The sequence below is a fragment of the Penicillium psychrofluorescens genome (genome assembly GCF_964197705.1).
Source record: "Penicillium psychrofluorescens genome assembly, chromosome: 6".
NCBI classification, from domain to species: Eukaryota; Fungi; Ascomycota; class Eurotiomycetes; order Eurotiales; family Aspergillaceae; genus Penicillium; species Penicillium psychrofluorescens.
In genome coordinates, this window is record NC_133444.1 from 1,200,850 (window position 1) to 1,224,233 (window position 23,384).

The 23,384-nt window shown below is 48.6% G+C and overlaps 8 protein-coding genes across 8 annotated transcripts; 5 read left to right on the plus strand and 3 right to left on the minus strand.

Annotated features, from left to right (window-relative positions):
• Nucleotides 1-51: 51 nt before the first annotated feature.
• Nucleotides 52-681, minus strand: PFLUO_LOCUS8982 (uncharacterized protein; the record flags this gene model as incomplete). The annotated part of the gene is made up of 2 exons (XM_073786761.1): nucleotides 52-523; nucleotides 575-681. 2 exons carry the CDS (start codon nucleotides 679-681, stop codon nucleotides 52-54), a joined length of 579 nt encoding a protein of 192 aa, XP_073642985.1.
• A 997-nt stretch (nucleotides 682-1,678) lies between these two features.
• PFLUO_LOCUS8983 (uncharacterized protein) lies at nucleotides 1,679-5,226 on the plus strand (the record flags this gene model as incomplete). Its single annotated transcript, XM_073786762.1, has 6 exons — nucleotides 1,679-1,922; nucleotides 1,998-3,341; nucleotides 3,392-3,591; nucleotides 3,638-3,871; nucleotides 3,924-5,134; nucleotides 5,202-5,226. 6 exons carry the CDS (start codon nucleotides 1,679-1,681, stop codon nucleotides 5,224-5,226), a joined length of 3,258 nt encoding a protein of 1,085 aa, XP_073642986.1.
• Nucleotides 5,227-6,602: 1,376 nt separating this feature from the next.
• On the plus strand, nucleotides 6,603-7,271 carry PFLUO_LOCUS8984 (uncharacterized protein; the record flags this gene model as incomplete). Its single annotated transcript, XM_073786763.1, has 1 exon — nucleotides 6,603-7,271. One exon carries the CDS (start codon nucleotides 6,603-6,605, stop codon nucleotides 7,269-7,271), a length of 669 nt encoding a protein of 222 aa, XP_073642987.1.
• Nucleotides 7,272-7,655: 384 nt separating this feature from the next.
• Nucleotides 7,656-8,671, plus strand: PFLUO_LOCUS8985 (uncharacterized protein; the record flags this gene model as incomplete). Its single annotated transcript, XM_073786764.1, has 2 exons — nucleotides 7,656-7,730; nucleotides 7,778-8,671. The coding sequence occupies 2 exons, from the start codon at nucleotides 7,656-7,658 to the stop codon at nucleotides 8,669-8,671; spliced, it is 969 nt and encodes a 322-aa protein (XP_073642988.1).
• A 6,130-nt stretch (nucleotides 8,672-14,801) lies between these two features.
• On the minus strand, nucleotides 14,802-15,734 carry PFLUO_LOCUS8986 (uncharacterized protein; the record flags this gene model as incomplete). The annotated part of the gene is made up of 4 exons (XM_073786766.1): nucleotides 14,802-15,186; nucleotides 15,253-15,392; nucleotides 15,457-15,481; nucleotides 15,532-15,734. The coding sequence occupies 4 exons, from the start codon at nucleotides 15,732-15,734 to the stop codon at nucleotides 14,802-14,804; spliced, it is 753 nt and encodes a 250-aa protein (XP_073642989.1).
• A 1,524-nt stretch (nucleotides 15,735-17,258) lies between these two features.
• On the plus strand, nucleotides 17,259-17,966 carry PFLUO_LOCUS8987 (uncharacterized protein; the record flags this gene model as incomplete). The annotated part of the gene is made up of 1 exon (XM_073786767.1): nucleotides 17,259-17,966. The coding sequence occupies one exon, from the start codon at nucleotides 17,259-17,261 to the stop codon at nucleotides 17,964-17,966; it is 708 nt and encodes a 235-aa protein (XP_073642990.1).
• Nucleotides 17,967-19,759: 1,793 nt separating this feature from the next.
• Nucleotides 19,760-20,767, minus strand: PFLUO_LOCUS8988 (uncharacterized protein; the record flags this gene model as incomplete). Its single annotated transcript, XM_073786768.1, has 1 exon — nucleotides 19,760-20,767. One exon carries the CDS (start codon nucleotides 20,765-20,767, stop codon nucleotides 19,760-19,762), a length of 1,008 nt encoding a protein of 335 aa, XP_073642991.1.
• A 1,285-nt stretch (nucleotides 20,768-22,052) lies between these two features.
• PFLUO_LOCUS8989 (uncharacterized protein) lies at nucleotides 22,053-23,081 on the plus strand (the record flags this gene model as incomplete). Its single annotated transcript, XM_073786769.1, has 3 exons — nucleotides 22,053-22,409; nucleotides 22,463-22,688; nucleotides 22,747-23,081. 3 exons carry the CDS (start codon nucleotides 22,053-22,055, stop codon nucleotides 23,079-23,081), a joined length of 918 nt encoding a protein of 305 aa, XP_073642992.1.
• Nucleotides 23,082-23,384: the final 303 nt, after the last annotated feature.

The window sequence follows — 23,384 nt, forward strand, 5'->3', positions numbered from 1 at the left end:
CCCAGAGGGAAGTCGGACTTTATAGTAATTTGAATCCCCCTACACAGATGGTCAACCATCTCCTCTAAATGCAGGGATCTGGAAGAGACATACCTTGTACGGACACGAGGTCGTCAAATCGGACGGTCTCAGCAACTCCAAGCGTATATCTGGGTGCGGGATATATGTCCGCACCGGCAGCCCCGTCTCATACAGCAGTTTGGGACGGGTCGTATTGGCAACCTCGACCCCGTCGATCTCCACGCGAACATGTTTGTCGGACTCCAGGATGTGGATGCGTTTATACGGATCCTTGGGATGCGTGTAGATGCGTTCGGATTCTTCAAACCAGGCGTCGGCGGCCGAGAGAGTGATGCGCACCAGGCCATCGAAGCGACCCGAAGGGAAAGTGGTCGCGCCGCCAGGAGCGGTGCGGTCGTGGACGGTGATGTCATGGGTGCCATCGGCCTTACCGTTTACCAGATATTTCATTTGAACATCTTTCTGGTGGAAATAGTACTGGGGATAGTATGGATGTTCCCATCTAGTCGATTATCAGACACATGGTACAGTCAATCCGGGAGAGAAAACATACACCATTTTAGGAACGGAAGCGTCCACAATATATTCTCCATTGAACAGGACGCGCACGCGTCGGACAATATCCTCCGAGTATCCTTGGTGGGGGAATGGAAGTGACATTTTGTTTCCTCAATATTTTGAAGTGATACCACAACTACGATGGAGAAAGTTACAATATTGGGAGGCGGGTCTCTTTATGTGGATGCGGGGTGTGGCGTCAGGAAGATTTATCAGCATCCTCCGGCAGTTAAATAGTGAAGTATGTAAGAATGATAATAAATAACTCATTATATCATATGGTAGGATCGAATCAAATTTAACGTCCGTATCCAGCCTTGCGGCTATGACAGACCCATATTCTAGGTACACGTCTCGCAACAGCCAAGGGTAACACAGGCAGTGCTCGATGTAGTCTTCATTTTCCTACACCGAAACCTAGTGCCCGCATGCTTGGAGATGGTTATTTGCCGTCTTCACATAAGGCTTGCGAAGCTATTAAAGATGAGCCCCGCTACTCGTGCGGTTTAGCCATTCAGATTCTTGCAAACGCGCGTGTGGAATCACGCCCACTATTTAAATTACCGACTGCTCACTCATGTGAGAATCAACCCGACGCCAAACCTTAATTGGCATCCTCCCTGGCACTTGCTGAAAGTGCGCAACTCGCTTCAGCTCCCACTTTAGTGAGGGCAAAGCCATGCAGGATCGGTGTACAACAGACGATTTGTTCCAAATAGCTAATGGTGCGGCCAATGCAGCCCCGAGCACCAGCGCTAAATGTCACAAAGTACGGCTGGAGCTGTTTCCCCTCCTCACCCCACCACCTCTCGGGCTTGAAGTAGATCGGTGGTGGAGCCGGGCAAAAGTACACCGTTGGCCGATCACTATAAGCTACAAGCCGAATTCCCATGATTAGTGCGTATTATTATAAACCAGAATGGCAATAATAGTAATCGGGATCTTTTATCTACCCGCTAAGCTCACTCCGGCGATAAGACCCGTTAGTCAACCGTGCGCTATCTAAGTGGAGTGAGAGAGTTAGCTAGTTACAACCTTGCCCGTTTCTTGATAAGACACCACCATCTGCTCCAGGCATGTCCTTCATTGCCATCGCCTCATGCCCGTGCTCCAACCTCGCGGCCGCAGCGACTCGCGCGCATCAGCCCTGTCCCGCCGAGGCCCCATGAACTCCGACATTCCGGTCGCAGCAGAGGACCTGCTCGACCAGTCGCCCCGTACGGCGCTGGACAGCAGCTCCCCAGGACGCACGGGAGCCGAAGCCTCCTCCAGCTACACGAATAATTCGAGCCTGCGCACTCCCGGCCGATCATTCCACCACCGCACCTATCACCCAACCCTCGGTGAGTATCACCTACCTGCCTAGGTACTTCCCCATCGAGAGCGAATTTTATTGACCACCCAACTATCCTCGCCAGACTCAGCCCATTATGCCTCCACCGGCCTCCGCGAACAGACCGCCGAGCTAGCGACATACGGTCTTTCGCTGAATAAAGGCTCTCTCGGCAGACGAGATCGCACGAGCTTACCCCCGAGTCTAGATATATTTCAAACCCGGGAGGGTCTCATGCGTGACTCTTCCAGTGGCTCGTACCCCGCTGTTGATGAGGAGGAAGAATCCCTCGATGCTGGATCTGCTTCTGTGGGCAGGGGCTCGACTTCGTCCGCATTGACGGAGATGATACGTCGCCCTTCGACCGGTGCGAGTGACGATGGGGCTGTGATCGAGGATAATTCGTTTCCTCCACTGCCTACCATTCTGGATGAGGATGAGCCGGAGCCTCTGAGTCTGAGCAACGAGCGTACTTCACTGCTGTCCAAAACGAGGACTAAGTCTTCGGGCAATTATGGCCTGGTGAATGACGTGGAGAGCCAGGGTGGTTCTACCCCTCCGTCGTCGAACGCATTTATTAAAGGCGTGTCAAAAATCGCAAAGCCCATTCGAATACTCTCCAACCCGAAGGCATGGAATAGGCGCACAATGTGGAGAGAGGGCGTGGTGTATCCGATCAGTCTGCTTCCGGCGGTACTGCTTGGCCTTTTACTCAACATCCTGGACGCTCTATCCTACGGCATGATCTTGTTCCCGCTAGGGGAACCGCTCTTTGCCGACCTGGGCTCAGACGGCATCTCCATGTTTTACGTCAGCACCATCATCGCCCAGGTAGTCTTTTCCTCCGGCGGCTCCATCTTCAAAGGAGGAATCGGCAGCGAGATGATCGAGGTCGTTCCATTCTTCCATTCAATGGCGTTTACCATCATGAACAGAATCGGCAAGGATAACCCCCAATCAGTCCTTGCAACCACCATCCTAGCCTTCTCCGTCAGCTCCGTCATAACCGGTCTGGTCTTCTTCCTGATGGGAATATCCGGGCTGGGCTCGCTGATCGGATTCTTCCCGCGACATATCCTCATCGGTTGCATTGGCGGTGTCGGCTACTTCTTGCTTCAAACTGGAGTCGAGGTCTCGGCGCGACTGCCTGGCTCGCTCGAGTACAATCTCCAGACCTTACAGAAACTCTTTCATCTTGATACTTTCCCTCTTTGGATGATACCCTTGTTCCTTGCGCTCGGTCTTCTTGTTCTGAAGCGATTCGTTCGGTCGAATTTCCTTGTCGGTGCATATTTCATTGCGGTCGCGGCTGTGTTTTACATTGCTATTGTCAGTGCCAGGGTGTCTATGGATGCTCTGCGCCAGAATGGATGGGTGTTCGATGCGCCTTCCTCCAATAACCCTTGGTACCACTTTTATACCCTTTATGGTGAGTTTTATTCCTCTTCAGAGACAAGTACTTTGCTCATCTCGAGCCAGATTTCTCTGCGGTGGATTGGGCCGCCTTTGCAGACACCATTCCCGCAATGTTTGCCCTGACCTTCTTCGGCGTGCTTCACGTCCCAATCAATGTGCCCGCTCTAGGTATCTCTACCGGAGAGGACAATCTCAACGTGGACAGAGAGCTCATGGCCCACGGTGTGACGAATGCACTATCAGGATTTGCAGGTAGCATTCAGGTATGTCTTCAAATATCATGAAAGGGGTATGCGCTAATCCCAGCAGAACTACCTGGTGTATACCAACAGTCTTCTTTTCATTGCTAGCGGCGGGGAGTCTCGGCTCGCCGGTCTGATGCTTGCTGCGGCAACTGCGGGGGTTCTTGTCGTTGGTCCCGTCATCATTGGCTTTATTCCGGTGATGGTTGTAGGCGCCCTGATCTTCTTATTGGGTATCGAGCTGCTACAGGAAGCTCTCGTGGACACATGGGGTAAATTAACTCGACTTGAATATCTGACAGTATGTAATGATCCTTGGAGGCCATTGTTGGATCTGCTAACTCACGTTCCAGGTGGTTATCATTGTAGTCACAATGGGCGCTTGGGATTTCGTTAGCGGAATCCTAGTCGGTATCGTTCTGGCATGCGTGAACTTTGTGGTCCAAACATCTCGCAAATCCGCCATCCGAGCCACGTACTCGGGGGAAGTCGCAGGGTCCACCGTGCGCCGGCCACCTATTCAGCAGCAATTCCTCCACGAAGCTGGACAGCAGACCCTCGTCATGAAGCTGGGCGGCTATTTGTTCTTCGGGACAATAGTAAACGTCGAGAGTACTATGCGCGGACTGATCGAAGAGGAAGCATTCAAGCAGCGACCCATCCGCTTCCTGATCCTGGACTTTTCCCGAGTCTACGGACTTGATTTCTCAGCCGCCGAAGCTTTCACCCGCATCAATCGGATCCTGCTCAAGCGCAGTGTCCAGACTGCTATCTCCGGACTGAACGTGGAAGGAGACGTGGGCAAGAGTCTGCAGAATGTAGGTCTCTTCGATCCCGAGACTGGTGTGCCTATTTTTGAGGACCTCAACTCCGCCCTCGAGTTCTGCGAGAATGATTACCTCAAAGTCCTCTACAATCGTCAAGAAGCTCTCCTCTCCAAATCTGACAGCACCACAACCCTCCTCCAAGTCCCTGTCCCCGTCCCGCCAGCGTCACAACACCAACAACAAACCACCAACCCAAGCCTATCAGATACCATCGTCAGTTCCCCACGCGGGCAATACCTGCAGCGCGTCGCAACAACCACAATCCGTGAACACGAAACAACAGCAATGATGGCTGCACCCGCCTGGTCCGCCATGCGCCAACCACTCCCCCTCCTTCTTCAAACCTTCCAAGGCCTCTCCTCCCAAACAGAAGACTTCTGGTTCCCCATCTGCCCCTACTTCTCCCGCGAATCCTTCCCGGCCTCGACAGTCCTCTACCACGAAGGCGATGTCCCGCACTCCTTCTACCTACTAGAGTCCGGCATGCTGCGCGCCGAGTACGATCTTCCGCAGGGCCGGTACTTTGAGCTCGTAGTTGCGGGCCGGCCGTGCGGCGAACTGCCGTTTTTCAGTGATACTCGTCGCACGGCGACCGTTAAGGCGGAATGCGATTGTGTGGCGTGGTGCCTTTCTGCGGAGAAGTGGAGGGAACTCCAAGAGAAAGAGCCCAGAGCTGCAAGGGAGTTACTTACCATTTGTTTGAAGTTGACTACGGAGCGCATGGATAGTATTACCTCGTAAGTTGACAGTCTCGCTGGATGGAATTCGCATCGTGGAATGTGGCTCGCTAACTTGTGTTTCTAGATACGTTCTGACCATGGCGGCTTGATCTCTTTTGCGGGCGTTGCTGCTGCTGTTCGCTTTGTATCGTTCATTGGGTGGCATGCTGAGCGAATTTTTCTCTTTTTCCTTGTGGATATTGTTATCATGTGTATATCTTCCGCACACATAGCAGTCATATTGGAATGACTCTGCATTTGTAAAGCATCCTTTGCATAGACATACAGTTGGAGATAGAACATGAGTCTCTACTACTAAATTCCCGCTAGAAGAACATGGTATACAAGCAACTGCGTAAATGCTACTTAGTCAGGCGACAATAGCTATCTCTCATCCCGGGAGTCAGAATGTCTCCTGTAATCAGACAGGTCAGCTCTCGAAAGATCCAAAACTCTTTCCTGGGAGAGATGGTGGTCCCTGGGAATAAAGCAGGGTCCCTTGGGAACACGCTATGCGATTCTAGGAGCAAGCGATGGTTCCTGGGAACGCACGGCAGTGGCTTGGTAGTACCTCCATCCCGTTCACGTACCACGTAAGTTATTCTGCCGGCACCTACTAACATATTTAGGGTTAGTCTACGCTGCCGAGTTTAAGAAGAGCGAACAAGAACAGGAAAACGTGGATTAATTAGACCGAAACCCTGACTCTCATGCAAATTTCCCCGCAATTTCTCCACGTATCTGCTAATTTGACTGAGAGGACATTCGGGATCGGGAGAATGATCAGCGAAGCAATTGCCGGCCCAAGGTCAGCCGGTGTCATGTTGCTACAACCTTTTTTGAGTAGACAAACCAGTCCGAGAGCCATTGCCGAGGCTGTCCATTCCAGAATAGAAGATAGTTTGATACCATGTCAGGGATCTTGCTCGAGGAACCAAATCTTGAATAGTCTGCGTGTGGAGAAGCTGGGGAAGTAGTGAGAAATTGAGGCGGGGTAAATCGAACTCTCGCGCCATTATCCACTATTTCTTTCCGTTCCCAATTCGGGAATTATGTGCCTGCTAAACGCTTGGAACTGCAGCAGGATATTATGCCTTCGATTTGCATAACGGTTGTTTAAGCATGTCTATCAGCACACCACACCTCTAGCCACATAGCCGGGAGAGGTTTTAATCATCAAAGCATTGTCAAAGCGTCAGCTGTAATAAATAGTGTTCACTTTTTCCTGTTTCGGCTCGTAAAGGCGGAAACACAGTCCAATAGAAAATATTATGACACCGCCAAGGGACTTGATGCTCGGTGTATATCATCCCGATTCGTTATGAGAGCTGTGGAGCTGCGAAAGTATTTGTGCTATAAAGCGGCTTCAGGTACCATCGAAGTATCAGCACAAACACCTTATAGCATACTGCGGTTCTCCTACAACATCATGCGTGGAATAATAATCCGCCACCTCGCAGCGTCCCTGCTCTGGTATGATTGGGCCATGGCAACCAAGTTCAAAGAATACATTTTTGCCCCAGAAGACCGCACCGTGAAGTGTGCTTCTTTGTATGCCACTAACGGCGACGTCAAGAACCCCGATACACTCTGTACCAACAACCACAATTCCAAGAGTGTAGTCTTGGGTCAAAACTCCTCCATCACCCTTGATTTTGGCAAGAATATAGCTGGTACTGTCGACTTCGATATCCGCTCCGTCTCCGGTTCGGATGAATACATTGGGTTCAGTTTCACCGAAAGCTCCATGTGGATTAGCCCCTACCACTGCGACGCAGCGGCAAGTGCTACATACGACAGCCCACTGTGGTTCAAGATTCCTCAGAAAGGCCGATATCATGCTGATAAATATCATCAACGCGGTGGTTTTCGATATATGAGCATCTGGCACAATTCTACCGGATCTGTTTCCTTGGGCGATTTGTCAGTGAACTTTACTGCATCGCCAGAGATGGAGAGCCTGAGAGACTACCAAGGCTACTTCAATAGCGACAGCGAAAAGTTGAACCGTGTCTGGTACGCGGGTGCGTACACCAATCAGCTGTGCACTGCCGACCCAACTACAGGAAATGCCCTGGGTGTATCAGGCACTGATTGGTACTTCAATGCCACCATTGCTAGTGAGACCTTCCTTGTCTATTTCTTTTCCACCTAGTCTTCTTGCTCAACTCTCTAATACCAAAACATAGATGGTACCTCAGTCCTCATGGACGGGGCGAAGAGAGACAGACTAGTTTGGCCTGGCGACGTGGTTATTTCCGCTCCATCTGTGTTCGTTTCTACCAACAGATTAGACGCTATCAAAAACGCAATCGATTCTTTGTTCATCCTCCAGCAGCCTGATGGACAATTACCTTGGGTCGGATCCCCATCCACGAGCCCCGGTAACTTTCCCTTCAGCTTTACCTACCATCTCTACACGCTACAAGACCTCCACCTTTACTATCTATACACGGGAGATGTCGATTACTTAACCCATTATTGGGATCAATACAAGCTGGCCATTTCTTGGAGCGTAGGGACAATTGACGACTCTGGCATGGCAAACGTCACGAGTTCCAATGACTGGTTGCGATCCGGCATGGGAGGCCACAACGTCGAGGCAAGTAACCAAGTCCCGGTACTGCTACGTACATGAACCCTAATTCGGGAGAATTTCAGGCCAATGCAATCCTATACCATACTCTGGACATCAGCCTACAGCTTGGAGAAGCGCTTGGTGACCATAGCCTGGACAATGTCTGGAGATCAGCCATGCATGGAATCAAAGCTGCCGTGAACGGACAACTCTGGGATCCTACCCATAACCTTTTCTTCGACAACGATGCGAATCAAACCGCGGCTGCCGTCCACCCGCAAGATGGTAACTCATGGGCCATCATGGCCGGTCTTGTCGATGCCAAGCGGGCTGCCGACATCAGCGCGGCCCTTCAAAACCGATGGGTCAGGCCCTACGGTGCTCCGGCGCCAGAGGCCGGCGCGACCGTCTCCCCGTTCGCGAGTGGTTTCGAATTACAGGCGCACTTCCTGGCCGGATTCCCAGAGCGCTCTATTGATCTTATTGAGTTCATGTGGGCCGACTTCATGCTCGACGATCCGCGTATGACCAACAGTAGCCTGATCGAGGGTTACTCTACGAACGGAGATTTGCACTATGCGCCGTATAGTAATGACGATCGAATCAGTCACGCCCATGGCTGGGCCACTAGCCCGACATCAAGTCTGACTTTCTACGCGGCCGGTTTGCAGATCATGTCCGCGGCAGGAAAGAAATGGAAAATGCAGCCTCAACTTGGAGGTTTGAAACGAGTCGAAAGTGGTTACCAGACCCCACTAGGACAGTTTTCTGCCCTCTGGAAGACCGATGATAGCAGTGGCGCCGTGACTGGAACTTTCAAGACGCCCAGTGCGACATCAGGGACATTGATCTTGTCTTGCAAGCCGGCAACCGTGGTTGTGCGGGGACCCAATGGTATTGTTAAACCCACTTCATCTACAGACGGGTTGAGGTTCGAGGACCTGCCAGGAGGCCACTATAGCGTTCGCCTGAAGTAGCATGATGAGACTCCTCTAGTTATTATTAGGTTTGGGCTTTTCCCAATTAAAGCAAACCTAATAGACAAGCGAACTTCCCGCCTATCTGCTCTCAAACGTCTCAGACTCGCGTATTTTAAGGAATGACGATGAGGCAATGCCAAGACGATCCGCAATGTGCCTACTACAGAATATGAGCAAGGGCTGGCGACAATTAGGATATGAGTCTCACAAACTGCAAATCTAATACATGCGACCACAGGGTGTGGAGAACAGGGCTTCCCGTCCGCTCAGCCGTACTTAAGCCACACGCCGGTCAGTTAGTAGTTGGGTGGGTGACCACCAGCGAATCCTGACTGTTGCATGTATACTTTTGTTTTTTTGTTTGCAAAAGTTAGAAGGGCACAGGACCTACGCGCCCAGAGCGGACCAACCAGCACTAATGTACACACCCATATTCGACATATATAAGAAGTACCTACTAGAACGCGCCTATCTTAGAGACCCCTTATTTATAGAAACAACTTTAGATAGCGATATTAGCTAACAGTGCCTATAGGATATAGTTTCGCTCTTTAGTAGCCGTCGTCTATCTATGCATATGCTACTAAGAGAACTGTTTCGAGGAAATTTTAACTTTGTTAAGCCTTCTAAAACCGAGCTTTTCACTAGATTGGTCTCCAACAACGACTAATTGTGGCAAGTTGATGTATTCTCCAATATTGCAGGCAAATAGTTTATTAATCTTTTCTAACAAGGCTAGGTTAGCGAACGCCAAACCCTTCTTTTGACTGATGTCTTTCTTAATTGCTATGTTTGGTGTCTGTCGAATGCTCACTCCTAAGGTCATCATCTGTAGGTTATATAGTCCTAAGTATGATATGACATACTAGACTTACATCAGTTAACAGCGATCCTACCTAGCCCCCCCAAGCCCCTTACCTTTTCCTGCAGAATTCGTAATGTTTTACATCCGCCCTTGCCTGCAAATTACCACAAGTCCATTAACATTCCTATGCCTATTAAACAATAAACGACTGAAAAGTGGGACATTGTATATGATAAGGAATATCATCATCCGGACTAAAGATTCGATAATAATTCTATTCCTAGACCACTTGCGTACCGCGTCGCTAGGACAGGTTAATCGCAGGAAGTTGACCATACTCTCATAAAGGGTGTTATAATAGAATGGCTAATTGCTTGTAGTGTATCCGTCTGAACCCAATCCTTTTGTCACACCTAGTCTCACCAACGTGAACTAGATGATACGACAGAGAATGTAACAAACTATGAAAATATAGTAATATTCTCGCAAATGGGCATTTTGCTCCCTAGCTCGTTGGAGAGTGGTATTTTTGGACCATCATTCAGCTATAAGGGCCCGTCTGACGTTGGATGTCGTTACCAAGACCTGGACCTCATCCCAGAAGAAAAGAGCTATGATGTCTTTCGGACTCCTAGAAACGAGGAACATCTATGTGGGGTGCTAAGAATCCAAAACCTGGGTGATAGATGTCCGTATGGCGGTTTTGAGTCAAAGTGCTCTTGATTTGAGAGTTATCCGTATTCCAGTTCATCCACAAGATGCCGTATGAAAGATGGAAAGCGAGCGGCCGTTGCGAGCGGAGGTGATGAAAGAAAGAACTGGTGAAGGATCCGATAGCAAACAGCGTCCACATGAGAAAGAGACACATCAATAACAACCACGGATTTACGACTATGAAATATCATCGGGTTACACGCACGGCCCGGTCTACAAAAGTACAGCAGGCACATCCGGTCCTCATTTTGATGCGGTTTGCTCAATATTTTATCCGCGCTAAAGCCTTGGCGACGGGGATAGGGAAGAATAACTCAATGTGTATCAGTCAAGCCGATTTCGAGAATGGCTGTAGTATGGTTCAGTCTTACTTTCTATAAGTAGCATCGAACCAATTTCCTGCCCTTTTAGCTCATTCGAACCCTCTATCTCACTATAATAGTGCCCAAGACCTCTCACGAAAGATAAAAAGCTTCTAGTATGACGAAATTACTTCGTCAGAAAAGAGACAGGCGCAAAATGGACCTCGAAAATAAGTCGCAAGAGTAGCGAGATAGGCGGGGCGGACGTTTTAGGTATACGGATTCGAGAGTCAGGATAAGTAACGTAATTCCCGGCCGACCACCACTAACTAATCGGCCCACTAGTTGACCAATTATGGACAGTCATCTCGGGTTGTCGGAAGGAACCAATCAGGACTGTAAGAAAGTGGGGACGAGTTGCCAGCTTAGGAGGTCTTTCCGACCGCTTTCCAAGCTTTCCAAGAAACCGCTTCTCCACAGAGCCTCGGTTTCATCGACTGACTACATAAGATCACCAGCGCCAACCATATAGTATAACGGTGGGTGGAGTGGCATCTGAGACATGTCTGAATCTGTCCAGCAGCGCTCGTCCAAGCGTCAGCGTCCTAAAGTTCCTTTGGATCAACGCAAACGAACCGTCAAAGCCTGCACCTCTTGCCGCCTACGCAAGCGGCGATGCATACTGGGATCTTTAGACAGATGTCGGAATTGTAGAAACAGCAACCTGACTTGCATCTTTGAGGCGGATGAGGATAGATCATCTTCATCCGCATCTCGGTAAGTATAGGAAAACTACCCTTCCCCTCTTTGTGATACGATCTAACTCTTCGCAGCCAAACTAGCATTGACCATAAGGATGTTGTGGCACAGTTTAACAAGTCATATCCAGAGATTGGTCTGAAAGAACACCATTCTTCTTTTCTCCTGAAGATACTTACAGACTGGGGCCGAAATTCTGGGGACGAGGGGTCTTCAAAGAAGGGCTGTGCGTTTTGCCATACTGCCAGACACTCATGGCCTCATGGATCTACATCCACCTCTGAAAACTTTCACCCCAAAGAGGAAGCCCGAAACCCTAGTATGGCAAGAATTGGCTCAAAATTTGTACTCTCTCTGACCGACAATCTAGCTGGAGGTGATGATATGTTGGCGCATAGAGATTTTCTTGCGATTGCCACTGCGGCTGTATCCCAATCTAAGAAACCGGAATTCACAGAAGATGCTGTATGTTATATGGCAATTGATCTCGTTCTGGAGGCCCTTTCTGACCGCTGACTCTTTCTCTCAACCAGACCTCTTTTTACCCGACAGATGAACCATATTACGGAGATGAGGACGTCCTCATAGGTCGGATGTTCGAAGATTTTCCTTCTCATCCCGACGCCGAAGCTCTTGTTTCAGCTTTCTTTTCTTACGCTGAGGCGAACTGGTACTATTTCGACGAACCCTCATTTAGAGACCAGTTATTCGGATTATATGATAGCGGGCTCTCACCGACTTTGACAAGCCCCAAGTTCATCTGTTTGGCCTTGGCAGTCTTCGCCATGGGAAGCCAGTTTGTTCATCTCGACCAGGCTGATCATCTGGATGATTCAGAAACCATGACTACAGCCCAGGCAGGAATTCCGGGGACGAGGTATTTCCAGCATGCGCAGAAACTTGTGCCTCACATTATAGCCTCTCCGTCCTTAGAAGGCCTACTGAGCTGTCTATTACTCGCCTTGTATGTTCTGCCAATTCACAACACCAACACCTGCTACACATATCTCGGTCTTTCATTACGCATCGCGATCTGCCTCGGCCTTCACCGAAAGTCGGCACGCTCAGATCTATCCCCGACACTTTCAGAAGTCAGTAATCGTATTTTCTGGACTACATACAGCATTGAAAGGTATGATCCTTTGTCTAGTCCTTGACTCTAAATAATCCCTTATTGACATTCTAGACGGGTTGCTCTCTCTCTTGGCTACCCCGAGACACTTCAGAGCAAGGATATCGACTGCCCTTTCCCCCAGAGACGGCCTGACCTGGATACTCTATTTTCATACAGAGCCGAAAGACTGCTAGCATATACAAAATTAACTCTATTACTTAACCAGACAATATGCTCAAGATTAGAAGCGAATCGTGATTTCGATGAAGGCAGCACACCCCCATGTAAGTGACATGCTAACTTTTTTACAGGACCTTAGACAAGTGTTCGAGAGAAGATATCCGAAGTCAACTTTTGTCTTGGAAGGCGACCCTACCAGCTCAATTGACAACACTGAATGGTACCTCTTTGCGATTAAATGTACATTTGCAGCTTCACTACTCTATGGTATGGATCTATATCGGTCGCGCTGCCTTGATCGATAGGGTACGAAGATTTCTTAGCAAGACAGAGTCCAGCAAAAGTGACTATGGGATCAACGAGGAATATCATAAATTATCAGAATCTTGCGTCGAACATGCTATGCGGATAATTGACCTTATTGATCTTCTCAGAACTCGCGGGCAACTGGGTCGTTTTTCTCACACTGATTTCCATACCTGCAGTTCCGCAGCCGTTGTCGTTCTCCTGGAAAGTATCCTGTACCCACGTCTCACATCATACTCGAAAGTCAAAAAGGCAATGGATGCTTTGCGATATATGGCCACTGGTAGCGACTTTGCGAAAACTACCCTTAAGTATGTCAACGACTTTCAGGTGGTTGTCAACAAGGCTTTGGCATCAATGTACCGCCGAGACCATGGAACATCCTGCTCTACGCGAGTCTCAGACTCTCTGGGGTTTGGAGACACGCCAAAAAACCGAGACACTTCCATGCAATCATCAATGAAGCCTTCCCATCCGCCCGATTCTATCTCCGTGGCTTCACATTCAGGGGCTGACACTGAAGACGTGGACCTCTCGCCTCGCCGATGTGACGAAGAAGTGCCCAGTATGGCCCTCTTTGATGACATAGAGACTGCCCTTGAGAATTGTTCATTTACAGAATTGCACCTACTTGGGCTCGACAGTCTTTACTCGAGCCAGGTATTAGATTGGGACAACGTGGGTGCATAGTGAGCAGCCAGCACAGCGAATGCGTCACCTTCTACCACCCCGTTTTCATTTTTTTTTTTTTTTTAATTTCTCTAGCAATGAAAATAGAGTACTTTGTGAGATTCAGGCTCTTGAAAGAGCAACAATCTAAGCATCCGACCAATAACCCAGATCTACAATGTTAAGTCGTACCACGCCAGAGTCAAATCAACGGTCGAAAGTCTCGACGCAGCCGCGCTGCGGTATATGCGGCAAGTCTGTGTGGACAATGCATTTGGCTGTCATCAATATCAAGAGATGCCTGATATATAAAGTTTTGAGCAGATTCAGTCCATTATACGTTTTATGTTTAGATTGTGATTGTGAATATCTGTACGCTGGTAGTTAGACGGCCTGCTCGCTAAGCTGGCCAGATCGGTACGCGCAAGTGTTATCTGTTTCTCAACAGAAGTACATACAGGTCAGTTTGAGAAACGTCTTCTTGATGATCTCCGTAAACTAAACTGATTGATCTTGTCTCCACATTTAATAATTCACATCCACTCGATACTTCGAACATGCTCAACGGGCAGCGAAATAGATCAAAGGGTGTATCGGAAATGCTTGTCTTGTTTGTCGGTCAAATCCTTTCCAGCTATATCAGCCACATATTCGCCGATGCCCCCCTCGACTATATATCGACGCTTGTTCTCGTAAACACACGAAAATCAATATACCGACACGGTCGGAATGAACACAATCCAACTAACAAGAGCCAAAACGAGGCCATTGCGATACCTGGGTGCATATTCGGTGTTCCAGAGCAGTGGTCCACAAATGGCACCAACGGCGTAGCCAGCGAAAAATAGAGCATTAACAATCGATTTTTTCGTGTTTCCACGAGTATTGGAGGCGTTTAAGCTGAGCAAAATTGAGAAAATATTTGAGATTACAGAGGCCTATGGAAGGGAAAATGGAGTTAGCCAACCCTAGCAGGAAGCTTCAGATCCTGTCATTTACATACCAACCATGATGCAACAATCATACCCCACCCTGCTGACAAGGGAAGCACAAAGAGCAGAATAATTCCAGTGAGTGGGACTATTGTGAGCCCAATCGTAATGGCACACCGACGATTCGGCCATAGGTAGCAGAGAAAAATACCGACCCATATGAATACAATCTGCACCGCACCCGTGGGTGAAGTGTACAGCATGGTTTCGAAATTAGAGTATCCTAGATAGTATATAATGAGTGAAGCAAACTTCCATCCAAATGCTGTCAGCAACTGCATACGATCTAGATCCATTTAAGAAACTGCAGACTTACCGCAATAACTGGCGCAGGTAGTGTCATGAGAACACCAAACAGGAAGCTCAGATAGGCCCGGATATCCGTCATCGCTTCTTTCAACTGTGGAATAGAGAAATCTGTCTGGTCGCCCCCTTCAGTTTCTGTTTGCATACGCTGCGTTGCTATCAGTCGCTCCTGAGGGTTGAGAAACCAAGCTGTTTCGGGACCAGCTGGCATCAAGAAGAAAAAAAGAATGCCAAGAAAGGCCGTAAGAGCACCACAGATGATGAACATAGCTTTCCATTGGGCAATGGCCATTTTCTTGTGACCGAGACCATACATCATCAAAGCGCCGACGATTTGAGCCAGTCCATTGCAGCTGATCCATAAACTGGATTTCCATAACTGTTAGTCAGATAAGGGAAGGTCAAGATTGGTTTCATGTGAGATATCCTACCCAATGCGCAATGGGTGCTCCTTCTTCTTATACCAAATACTGGTGAGAGTCACAAAGGCAGGCGAGACGGCACCTTCAGCCAATCCTAGGGCAAATCGAGCACCCATAAACGAACGGAAAGTCGTTGCAGCTGCCAGACACTTTTGATTCAAATTCAGTTAGTTCTAGAGCGCATGTAGATTTGGGTCTACGTAGGGAACCCACCATGCAGATGGCACCCCATAGAATTCTTGACTCAGTCAGCTTTTGACGATGTTTGTATGGAATCTTCAAGCTTACACTATGACAGCAACAAATTTCGCAAGAGGCAAGCGGCTCATCAGGTACATGGCCGGAAACTCTGCCACCAATTGCCCAACGTAAAAAATAGACCCCAACCAGGAGAACTGAGTTCCGTGAAGTTGTAAATCTTCCATCATACCAAATACACCAGCATAACTGAGGCTCTGCTTGTCGAGGTCTAAAATGCGGGACATCAGCATGTTTTCACCGGGGAGGCAGTTTCAGTTATTAATCTTGTAAATTTAGACACCAAGGTATAACGACCTACATTGAGAAAAGAAGACCAAACACATCTTAGTATATCAATGTTAGCGTCGCCTTACTTATAACACAATGTAGAAGGCATAGTCGTTTACCAATGGCAGAACCACACAGTCAATCTTCCTTCTCACACGTCTTTCACTATCAAGATCAATCAATGTTGTGAGCGTCTCCGACTGAGGAGCAGTCTTTGACTCCTCTTCCTTCGGTGTCATATCTGTGGTTTCGCTTTTTGATTGGTTCTGCATGCTTGATTGACAAGCTCAATGATATTTTAAATACACAACATTCGAGGTATCAACAAGGCAAAGGGGCATGGGTATGCTCAGCAGCTTTTATACCTATACCTAACAAAACTAGCGTGTCTCCCGGACCCCGCGTTCGGTAAGACCCAAACTGTAAAGACCCGGCCCGGTGACTGCGTGGGGTGCCAGTTCTCCATATCCATGGAAACACCTTATCTGGGCCAATGGTTATTAAAATAATAGAACACTACAGGCTCGGTTTCCCGATGACCAATTAAAATGGATAGAATAGGCTCTATGCTAGATTGCGTGGCATGAGGCTGCGGGTACGAGTACCCGCAGCCTCGAGTCAGTTGCCGCCGGGGCGATGTTGATATGCGGGAACTGTTCCCGCGGCTCCACCATTTGCTGAAACGGCGACCCTTGGCACAGATAATGTTTTCACTTAGGCTAGTAATTGTCTCTTGCTTAAATTGCTATAGAGTAGCTGCCCAATCCCCAGTACTTCATGTTTGATTTGCGCTCACCTTATTGAAGATTACCTTTCCTACAATTCCTTTTCTTATCACATTCGCAAGCATGTCAGTTGCTCAATTCGACCTTCAACATATTGTGAAGCCATGGCTTCCAGGTCCCCAGCGGACGTACATCTTTACATCTGTCAACCTAATCGACCCTGTCTCCGGGAAAGTCATTGAAAACGCCGCCATAACACTTTCCAATGGCCTTGTATCGTCGATTGATACAACGGGGGGAGAGGTTGCTGACAATGTTGACTCCAATGCTGTGCAGATCGATATGAAGGGTAAATACATCAGCCCGGGCCTGATTGACTGCCACGTCCACATCTCTGCAGTCCCTGGATCTTTAAACCTTCGGGAAATGAAGGAATTGAGTAACAATCAAAGTGTTCTACGGCAACCGAGCGTTTGCAAGTCCATGCTGGACCGTGGTTTTACGACTGTGAGAGACTGCGGAGGGGCGTCTCTTGCACTGAAAGAATCAATCCAAGAAGGTGTCATCTCTGGCCCGAGGCTGTTCATTGCTGGACATGCCCTCTCTCAGACAGGGGGCCATGGAGATCGTCGGCAGCAACACGATCCTAACGAATGTTGTGCGGGGCATGTAAACGGAATTGGCCGCATAGTGGATGGGGTTGATCAGTGTCTGAAATACACTCGTGAGGAGCTGAGACAAGGCTCCGATTTTATCAAAATCATGGGAGGTGGTGGGGTTGCTAGTCCAACGGACCAGGTACAACACCTTCAGTTCTCCGATGAGGAAATAAAGGCAATTGTCACAGTGGCCAATAATGCGGGGACATACGTTACCAGCCACGCGTATACGCCGCAGGCGATCCAGCAGGCCATTAGGCAGGGAGTCAAAGGGATCGAACACGGCAATCTCCTCGATGAAAAAACGGCAATGATGATGAAGGACTACGGCGTCTTTCTTACTCCCACTTTAGTGACTTATGCGACCATGGCTGCTCCAGAGTTCAGCGGATTCCTTCCCCCAGTCTCTGCAAAAAAGAACCGCGAAGTCTTGGACAAAGGCTTACATGCTCTGGGGCTCGCCAGTAAGATTGGGGTGGATATCTGCTTTGGTACGGATCTACTAGGGCCCTTGCATTACGCCCAGAGTAAGGAGTTCGCCATTCGGAGTACTGTACAGTCAACGTTGGAAATTCTTCGAAGCGCTACCACCACTCCTGCCCGGATGATGGGAAAGGATAGCTTCCTCGGTCAGGTTGCGCCTGGGTTTGCCGCTGACTTGCTCATTTTGAACGCAAACCCTCTGGACGATATCTCTGTGTTTGATCGGCCTGATGACCATTTGCTGGCAATTCTCAAGGAAGGCCGTGTCGTGACTTCACGTTGGAATGTATTGGAGGTCGAAGCAGGCCCACTGTCAAAAATTGAATAAATTAAATGGATGGGGCAAATCAAGTCAATAGAAAGTAGAAATGAAATCTTTGATTGTAAAAATCTAGCATTTAGTCAGAAGATGAGCAGTAAGCGATGACGAGAGCTGATATTGGTCTCAGGACCGATCTCGGCCCTTCCTTTTTTCATCTATGAATTATTATAAAAAGCTCTGGAGTTCTTGCACAATCATCTCCCAAGTCCGTCGGAAGGATTGTTGCTCCGTGGTTAGTCTCTTCTAAACCACTAGTACCGTCCCTGCATCTAGAGCCTCCCTGCCTTCCGCACAGTTTCCGCAGTCCACATTCGATTCAAACATATCCTGGTTACTACTTTCTTTTTCCTTTTGGGTCTTTCTACCCCACTCATTTCCTTATAAATGGAATTTAAATTTTGTTCAGAAATTCATCAACTTACTCAAATCAGTCCGAATAAATAATATACATGAATACTTATATATACCTATAGTGTTCGAATCTATAGAGGGCGAGTAGTCAACATATAGGGAGGAAATGAATTATTTCTAACTTATTAGATTGTCTAGGCGTCGCCTTAAGTAGTTGACTCGCTTATACGAATTTTGTTCTAGATACTAAATCGACTATACATAGGGTATACGGTAAGGTTAGTACTACTATACTATATTCTCTTGCTACGCTTTATGGCTTGATTCACTAGATTATTTTATCAATCTCATCTCCTATAATATCTCTAGTTCTACTCGTATATTCCGTCTCTATAGGGACTTAGAACTACCCCAGATCTTCTTCACCAAAAATGAAGAATCCTAATATTGCAATGATAGTACTTCCGCCGTCGGGTCTATGTTACATGATGTTATCTTCAACAGAACAGGATTTAGTACTCTTACTTGATCTGTTGCGCACTCACCTTTCCTTTCTGGGCTAGAATTATAGCTTGCCAAAATCCAAATGGTGATGATAGATAAGCACATGCGACCACAGGGTGTGGAGAACAGGGCTTCCCGTCCGCTCAGCCGTACTTAAGCCACACGCCGGTCAGTCAGTAGTTGGGTGGGTGACCACCAGCGAATCCTGACTGTTGCATGTACTTTTCTTTTTGTTCACAACAGTTAGAAGGGCAGGACCTACGCGCCCAGAGCGGACCAATGAGCACTAATGTATACACCTATATTCGACATATAAGAATACCTACTAGAACGCGCCTATCCTAGAGACCCCTTATAGAAACAACTTTAGATAGCGATATTAGCTAACAGTGCCTATAGGATATAGTTTCGCTCTTTAGTAGCCGTCGTCTATCTATGCCTATGCTACTAAGAGAAAGAGTGTAAAAACGTGGCTCGTCCCTGAAAACGGGGCACATTGCATTCTGTGAAGCTGCTCGACATATTCGGGTGTCCGGGCTATGATGTGAACTAGGAGCTGTGGGATTGGAAAATGGAGGTTTAAACTCTCTCGTGCGATGAAATCAAGGGAAGTCTTAAGGAAATACGAAGATAAAATGCAGCAGGTGCTCACGAGAATGCTGGGGGGTCAGTTGATACGAGCGGCTAGGCCTTGGTGGGCAGAACGCTTTTTTTAACCAACCTTTCCCACCTTCAATTCACAACGCAAAACCGAAATCTTCCTTTGAGCCTAGTTGGAAAGTTTATCTGATATCCGCCTCCTAAGGCTTACAGTGTGCTATTAGGACTTGTGCATTTTGGATTTATTTTCCGGGAATCGAGTCGGAAGAGTGTCAAGGTACTGTAGAAGTGAATTCGAAAACTACTGTGATGCATTACAGTACATCCCCAATCAATACATTATCTCATAACTCGGTCTTCCCATTATGTGAAACCAGCATCATTGACATGAACATATCCCCATCGGGGCCCATTGGGATTACTGGACGGTTTGTACTAAACTCATGCCAGGAGACTAGTTTTGTTTGCACGTCCTGACCGCGCTTTTCACCTGCTGACGCAATCCAGGCTTGCGGTGTTTCAGCTAACCACAGCCCAAAACGTCCATCGAAGGGAAGAGCTTCCATCCAAACCTTCTTGTCAGATAGCTCGTACTGGTGTCTATTAAAGACACAGATAAAGATATGTGCCGCGAGAATAGTGCGTCGAGTGCTTTCGCCGAAGAGCCATCCTTGCCATGGAGTCAAACCTTGAGTGGTGATATCATGCGCGCGCATCTCAAGAGTGTCGATCCAATTCGACAAGCGGCAGAAATATGGTTTCGTCGCATTCTGAGTGGCTGTGTCGCCGCTAAACATGAACGCCACCATGTATAGCATCAACGCCTGCACCGCAGTCAAGGCGTCATCCAAAGGACCATTCGTTGGGTCGATACGAAGCAAGTGCTGAAAAGATTCATTTGACGGACCCAAGTTTGGTTTTCGGCGGAGGTTATCCACGGCAGTGACAAGAGGGTTCTCCCCAAGTGACAAACGTCGCTTGGGGTGTATGAATACCGATGGAACATTCGTCACCACGAGATTTGGAATAATGGACAAAATCCAGACGACATACTCTATGCCCTCTCTGTCTTCGTGCATGCGCACAATGGCTGGCGGTGGATTATCTCCCTGCGACGACAGCCGCTGAAGCAAGCAATGCACAGGTCCTTCGCTGCCCGCTCTGGTCCGTTTCCACATCGGTGGCTGTCTCTCCCTTGATTCTGACGGTAACGGCTCCAGGTCATAGCTGCAATCGAGGCTTTTCGCAGAGCACCGCGCGCAGCGAGGAAGTTTCACAATGCATCGCCGTTTGGCAATGGTGCAATTCTGGCAGGCTTTGCGCAGAGGCGCTGGTCCTCCGCCGGGTTCCATGGGGGGTCATGATTGAGCGGGTGCCGTGTTCGAGGTTTTGCAGAGGCTGGCACTGGGACTCATGACAATGAGTGAAGCTGACGTCATCCCGAGACCTGATAGCCATATCTTCCATGGTCACTCTGCTTCACTCCGCGAACGCCGCGGATCTTTGCTACAAAAGGTTTAGTTCCCACTGGGTTAAGCAGCCAGAGGCCGACATCCGCCCAGGTGGATTGTCCCAATTGAGTTTAGATCCCGCAGGTTTCTCCCTTCTTATCGTCAATCAAATGGGCGAATTTCGTATTCCAATGTTGAAAGTATTCATTAGATTACATTCGCGGACTTAAGATCATGGAATTCTCGGGGTTACTTCCGGATTTAGGGCCAGACCTTAGACGTTGGCCACCTCGTATAGCCTTAATTTCCGGAGCGCGTATAGAGATCGCTGCATATAAAACCTCAGACGACCACGACCAAGGACCGGCAAACTCATATTGACGCAAAGAGACTTGAGCGCACTGAGTAGGCCAACCATGGAATACATGTTCAGGCATTCTTCTGCTGGTACTCTCTTCCAGCTTGCCTTTCAAGGGGCAATATCATTCAGCCGGAATAACTCAAAGGACATTGAAAACTCGGCACCCGACACAGTGATTCCAACATTGCAGAAAGCAGACCGAGCAGGATCAGACGAGAGAGCCAAAGAAAGAGACTCCTCCTATAAGCTGGTTCAATGGAGTGGTGACAGTGGGTTATGCCCCCTGCTCTAGAAGACAATTTTACTCACCAACACCACCAGATGATCCCGATAATCCTCAGAACTGGTCGTTTAGTCAAAAATTGTGGATTTCGACCATAATCAAGTAAGAAACGTTTCCTTTCGCCAACTTTGAACACCTGCTTATTTCGCAGCCTCTATACGTTTACGGTCTATGTTGGATCATCTCTTTACACCTCCAGTGAGCAAGGTATCATGGATGAGTTTGATGTCGGCCTGACCGAGGCAACACTTGGGTTAGCGCTGTACGTACTGGGGTACGGTACGGGATGCCTTCTGCTCTCGCCACTCACGGAAATTCCATCTGTCGGTCGAAACCCACCTTATGCCATCTCGGGCTTGCTGTTTCTCTTGCTCTGCATCCCCGGAGCCTTGGTTCAAAACTATGCAGGGCTTATGGTGCTACGCTTTCTCATCGGGCTCATGGCGTCTCCTCCTCTATCCACGTCAGGGGCCTCTTTGGGAGATATCTGGCGCCCGAGCAGTTTCCCATTTGCAATCGGCATCTGGGCAGCTACAACAGCCATGGGACCAGCTTTGGGGCCATCCCTATCATCATTTGCTGTCAGGGCGCTCGGTTGGAGATTTGCAAGCTGGGAGCTGCTGATCTTCGCTGGACCTACCTACCTCCTGCTCCTCGCCACAGTGCCAGAGACATCGGGTCTCACCATCCTCTACTATCGCGCCAAGCGTTTGGCGGAGCAGAGGGGAGATCCAACAATCAAGTCCGAAGCCCAAATAAAGAAAGAGCATCTTAACTTCAATGCTCTCCTGTGGGATGCGCTCATCAAGCCATGGGAAATTAACATCAAAGATCCAGCTCTGTTATTTACTACCCTATATTTTGCGTTGATCTATGGTATATACTATACATTCTTTGAGGTATGTTATTGCCATTCTGATATCTTGAGCCCATGTCTCTGATGACAGCGCAGTCTTTCCCCCTCGTATTTCCGGTCGCCTACGACTTCTCGCCGGAGACCACCGCTCTTATATACCTTGGTGCCGTTCCAGCGGGGGTTCTTGCGGTGGGCCTGCACTCTATCTATATCAAACGTGTGCTCCCCAGACTGCAAGATCGCACGGTTGGAGATTTGGAGAACCACCTTGTTCTCGGCATGATTTTTAGCTGGCTGATCCCGGGCGGCCTCTTCTTGTACGGTCAGTGGGAAGACCTCTGGCACCCGAGCGACTGTTCTTTTGCTGACTCTCCGCTTAGCCTGGTCTGCTCGCCCGTCTGTACACTGGATTGCTCCAACGCTAGGCTTCGCAATCCTGATGTTCGCGATGTACTTCGTCACGCAAAGCATCTTCTCATACATCCCGATGATCTACCCGCGATATGCCGCTAGCATACTTGCGGCCAGTAGCTTTGCCCGCAGTGTGTTCGCCTTTGCAGCGATTCTGTTTGCTAAGCCCATGTTCAATGCGCTAGGAGTGGATGGTGGAGTCAGTCTTCTTGCAGGGTTGACAGTTTTGTGCGCCGTGGGGCTAGTGTTTCTGTGGAAGTTCGGGAAGAGGCTTAGAGAGCGCAGTCGGTTTGCTGTTGGCTAAGCTCGTTCCCCTATAAGCATTGAACGCGATGGAAAGCCTTTGGCGCGGCTATCTAGGGGTATCATCGCTCTGCTAAAAGGTTGCTCTGGCAGTTTTTGTGGGCCGGGCCCGGGCTTTCCCTTCTGGACGAGGTCTCAAGTCTTCTATATGTCAAATGGTATAGAATCTCGCAAAGTGGTTGTCTAGACTGTATACCTGATGGGGCTTCATCCCCTGGAGGTCCAATAATCGCGCAACCCAATAACCACCAAGAAAAGGAAAATTCTCATCGCCGTCACGATCAACAACTTCATTAACCTTTGA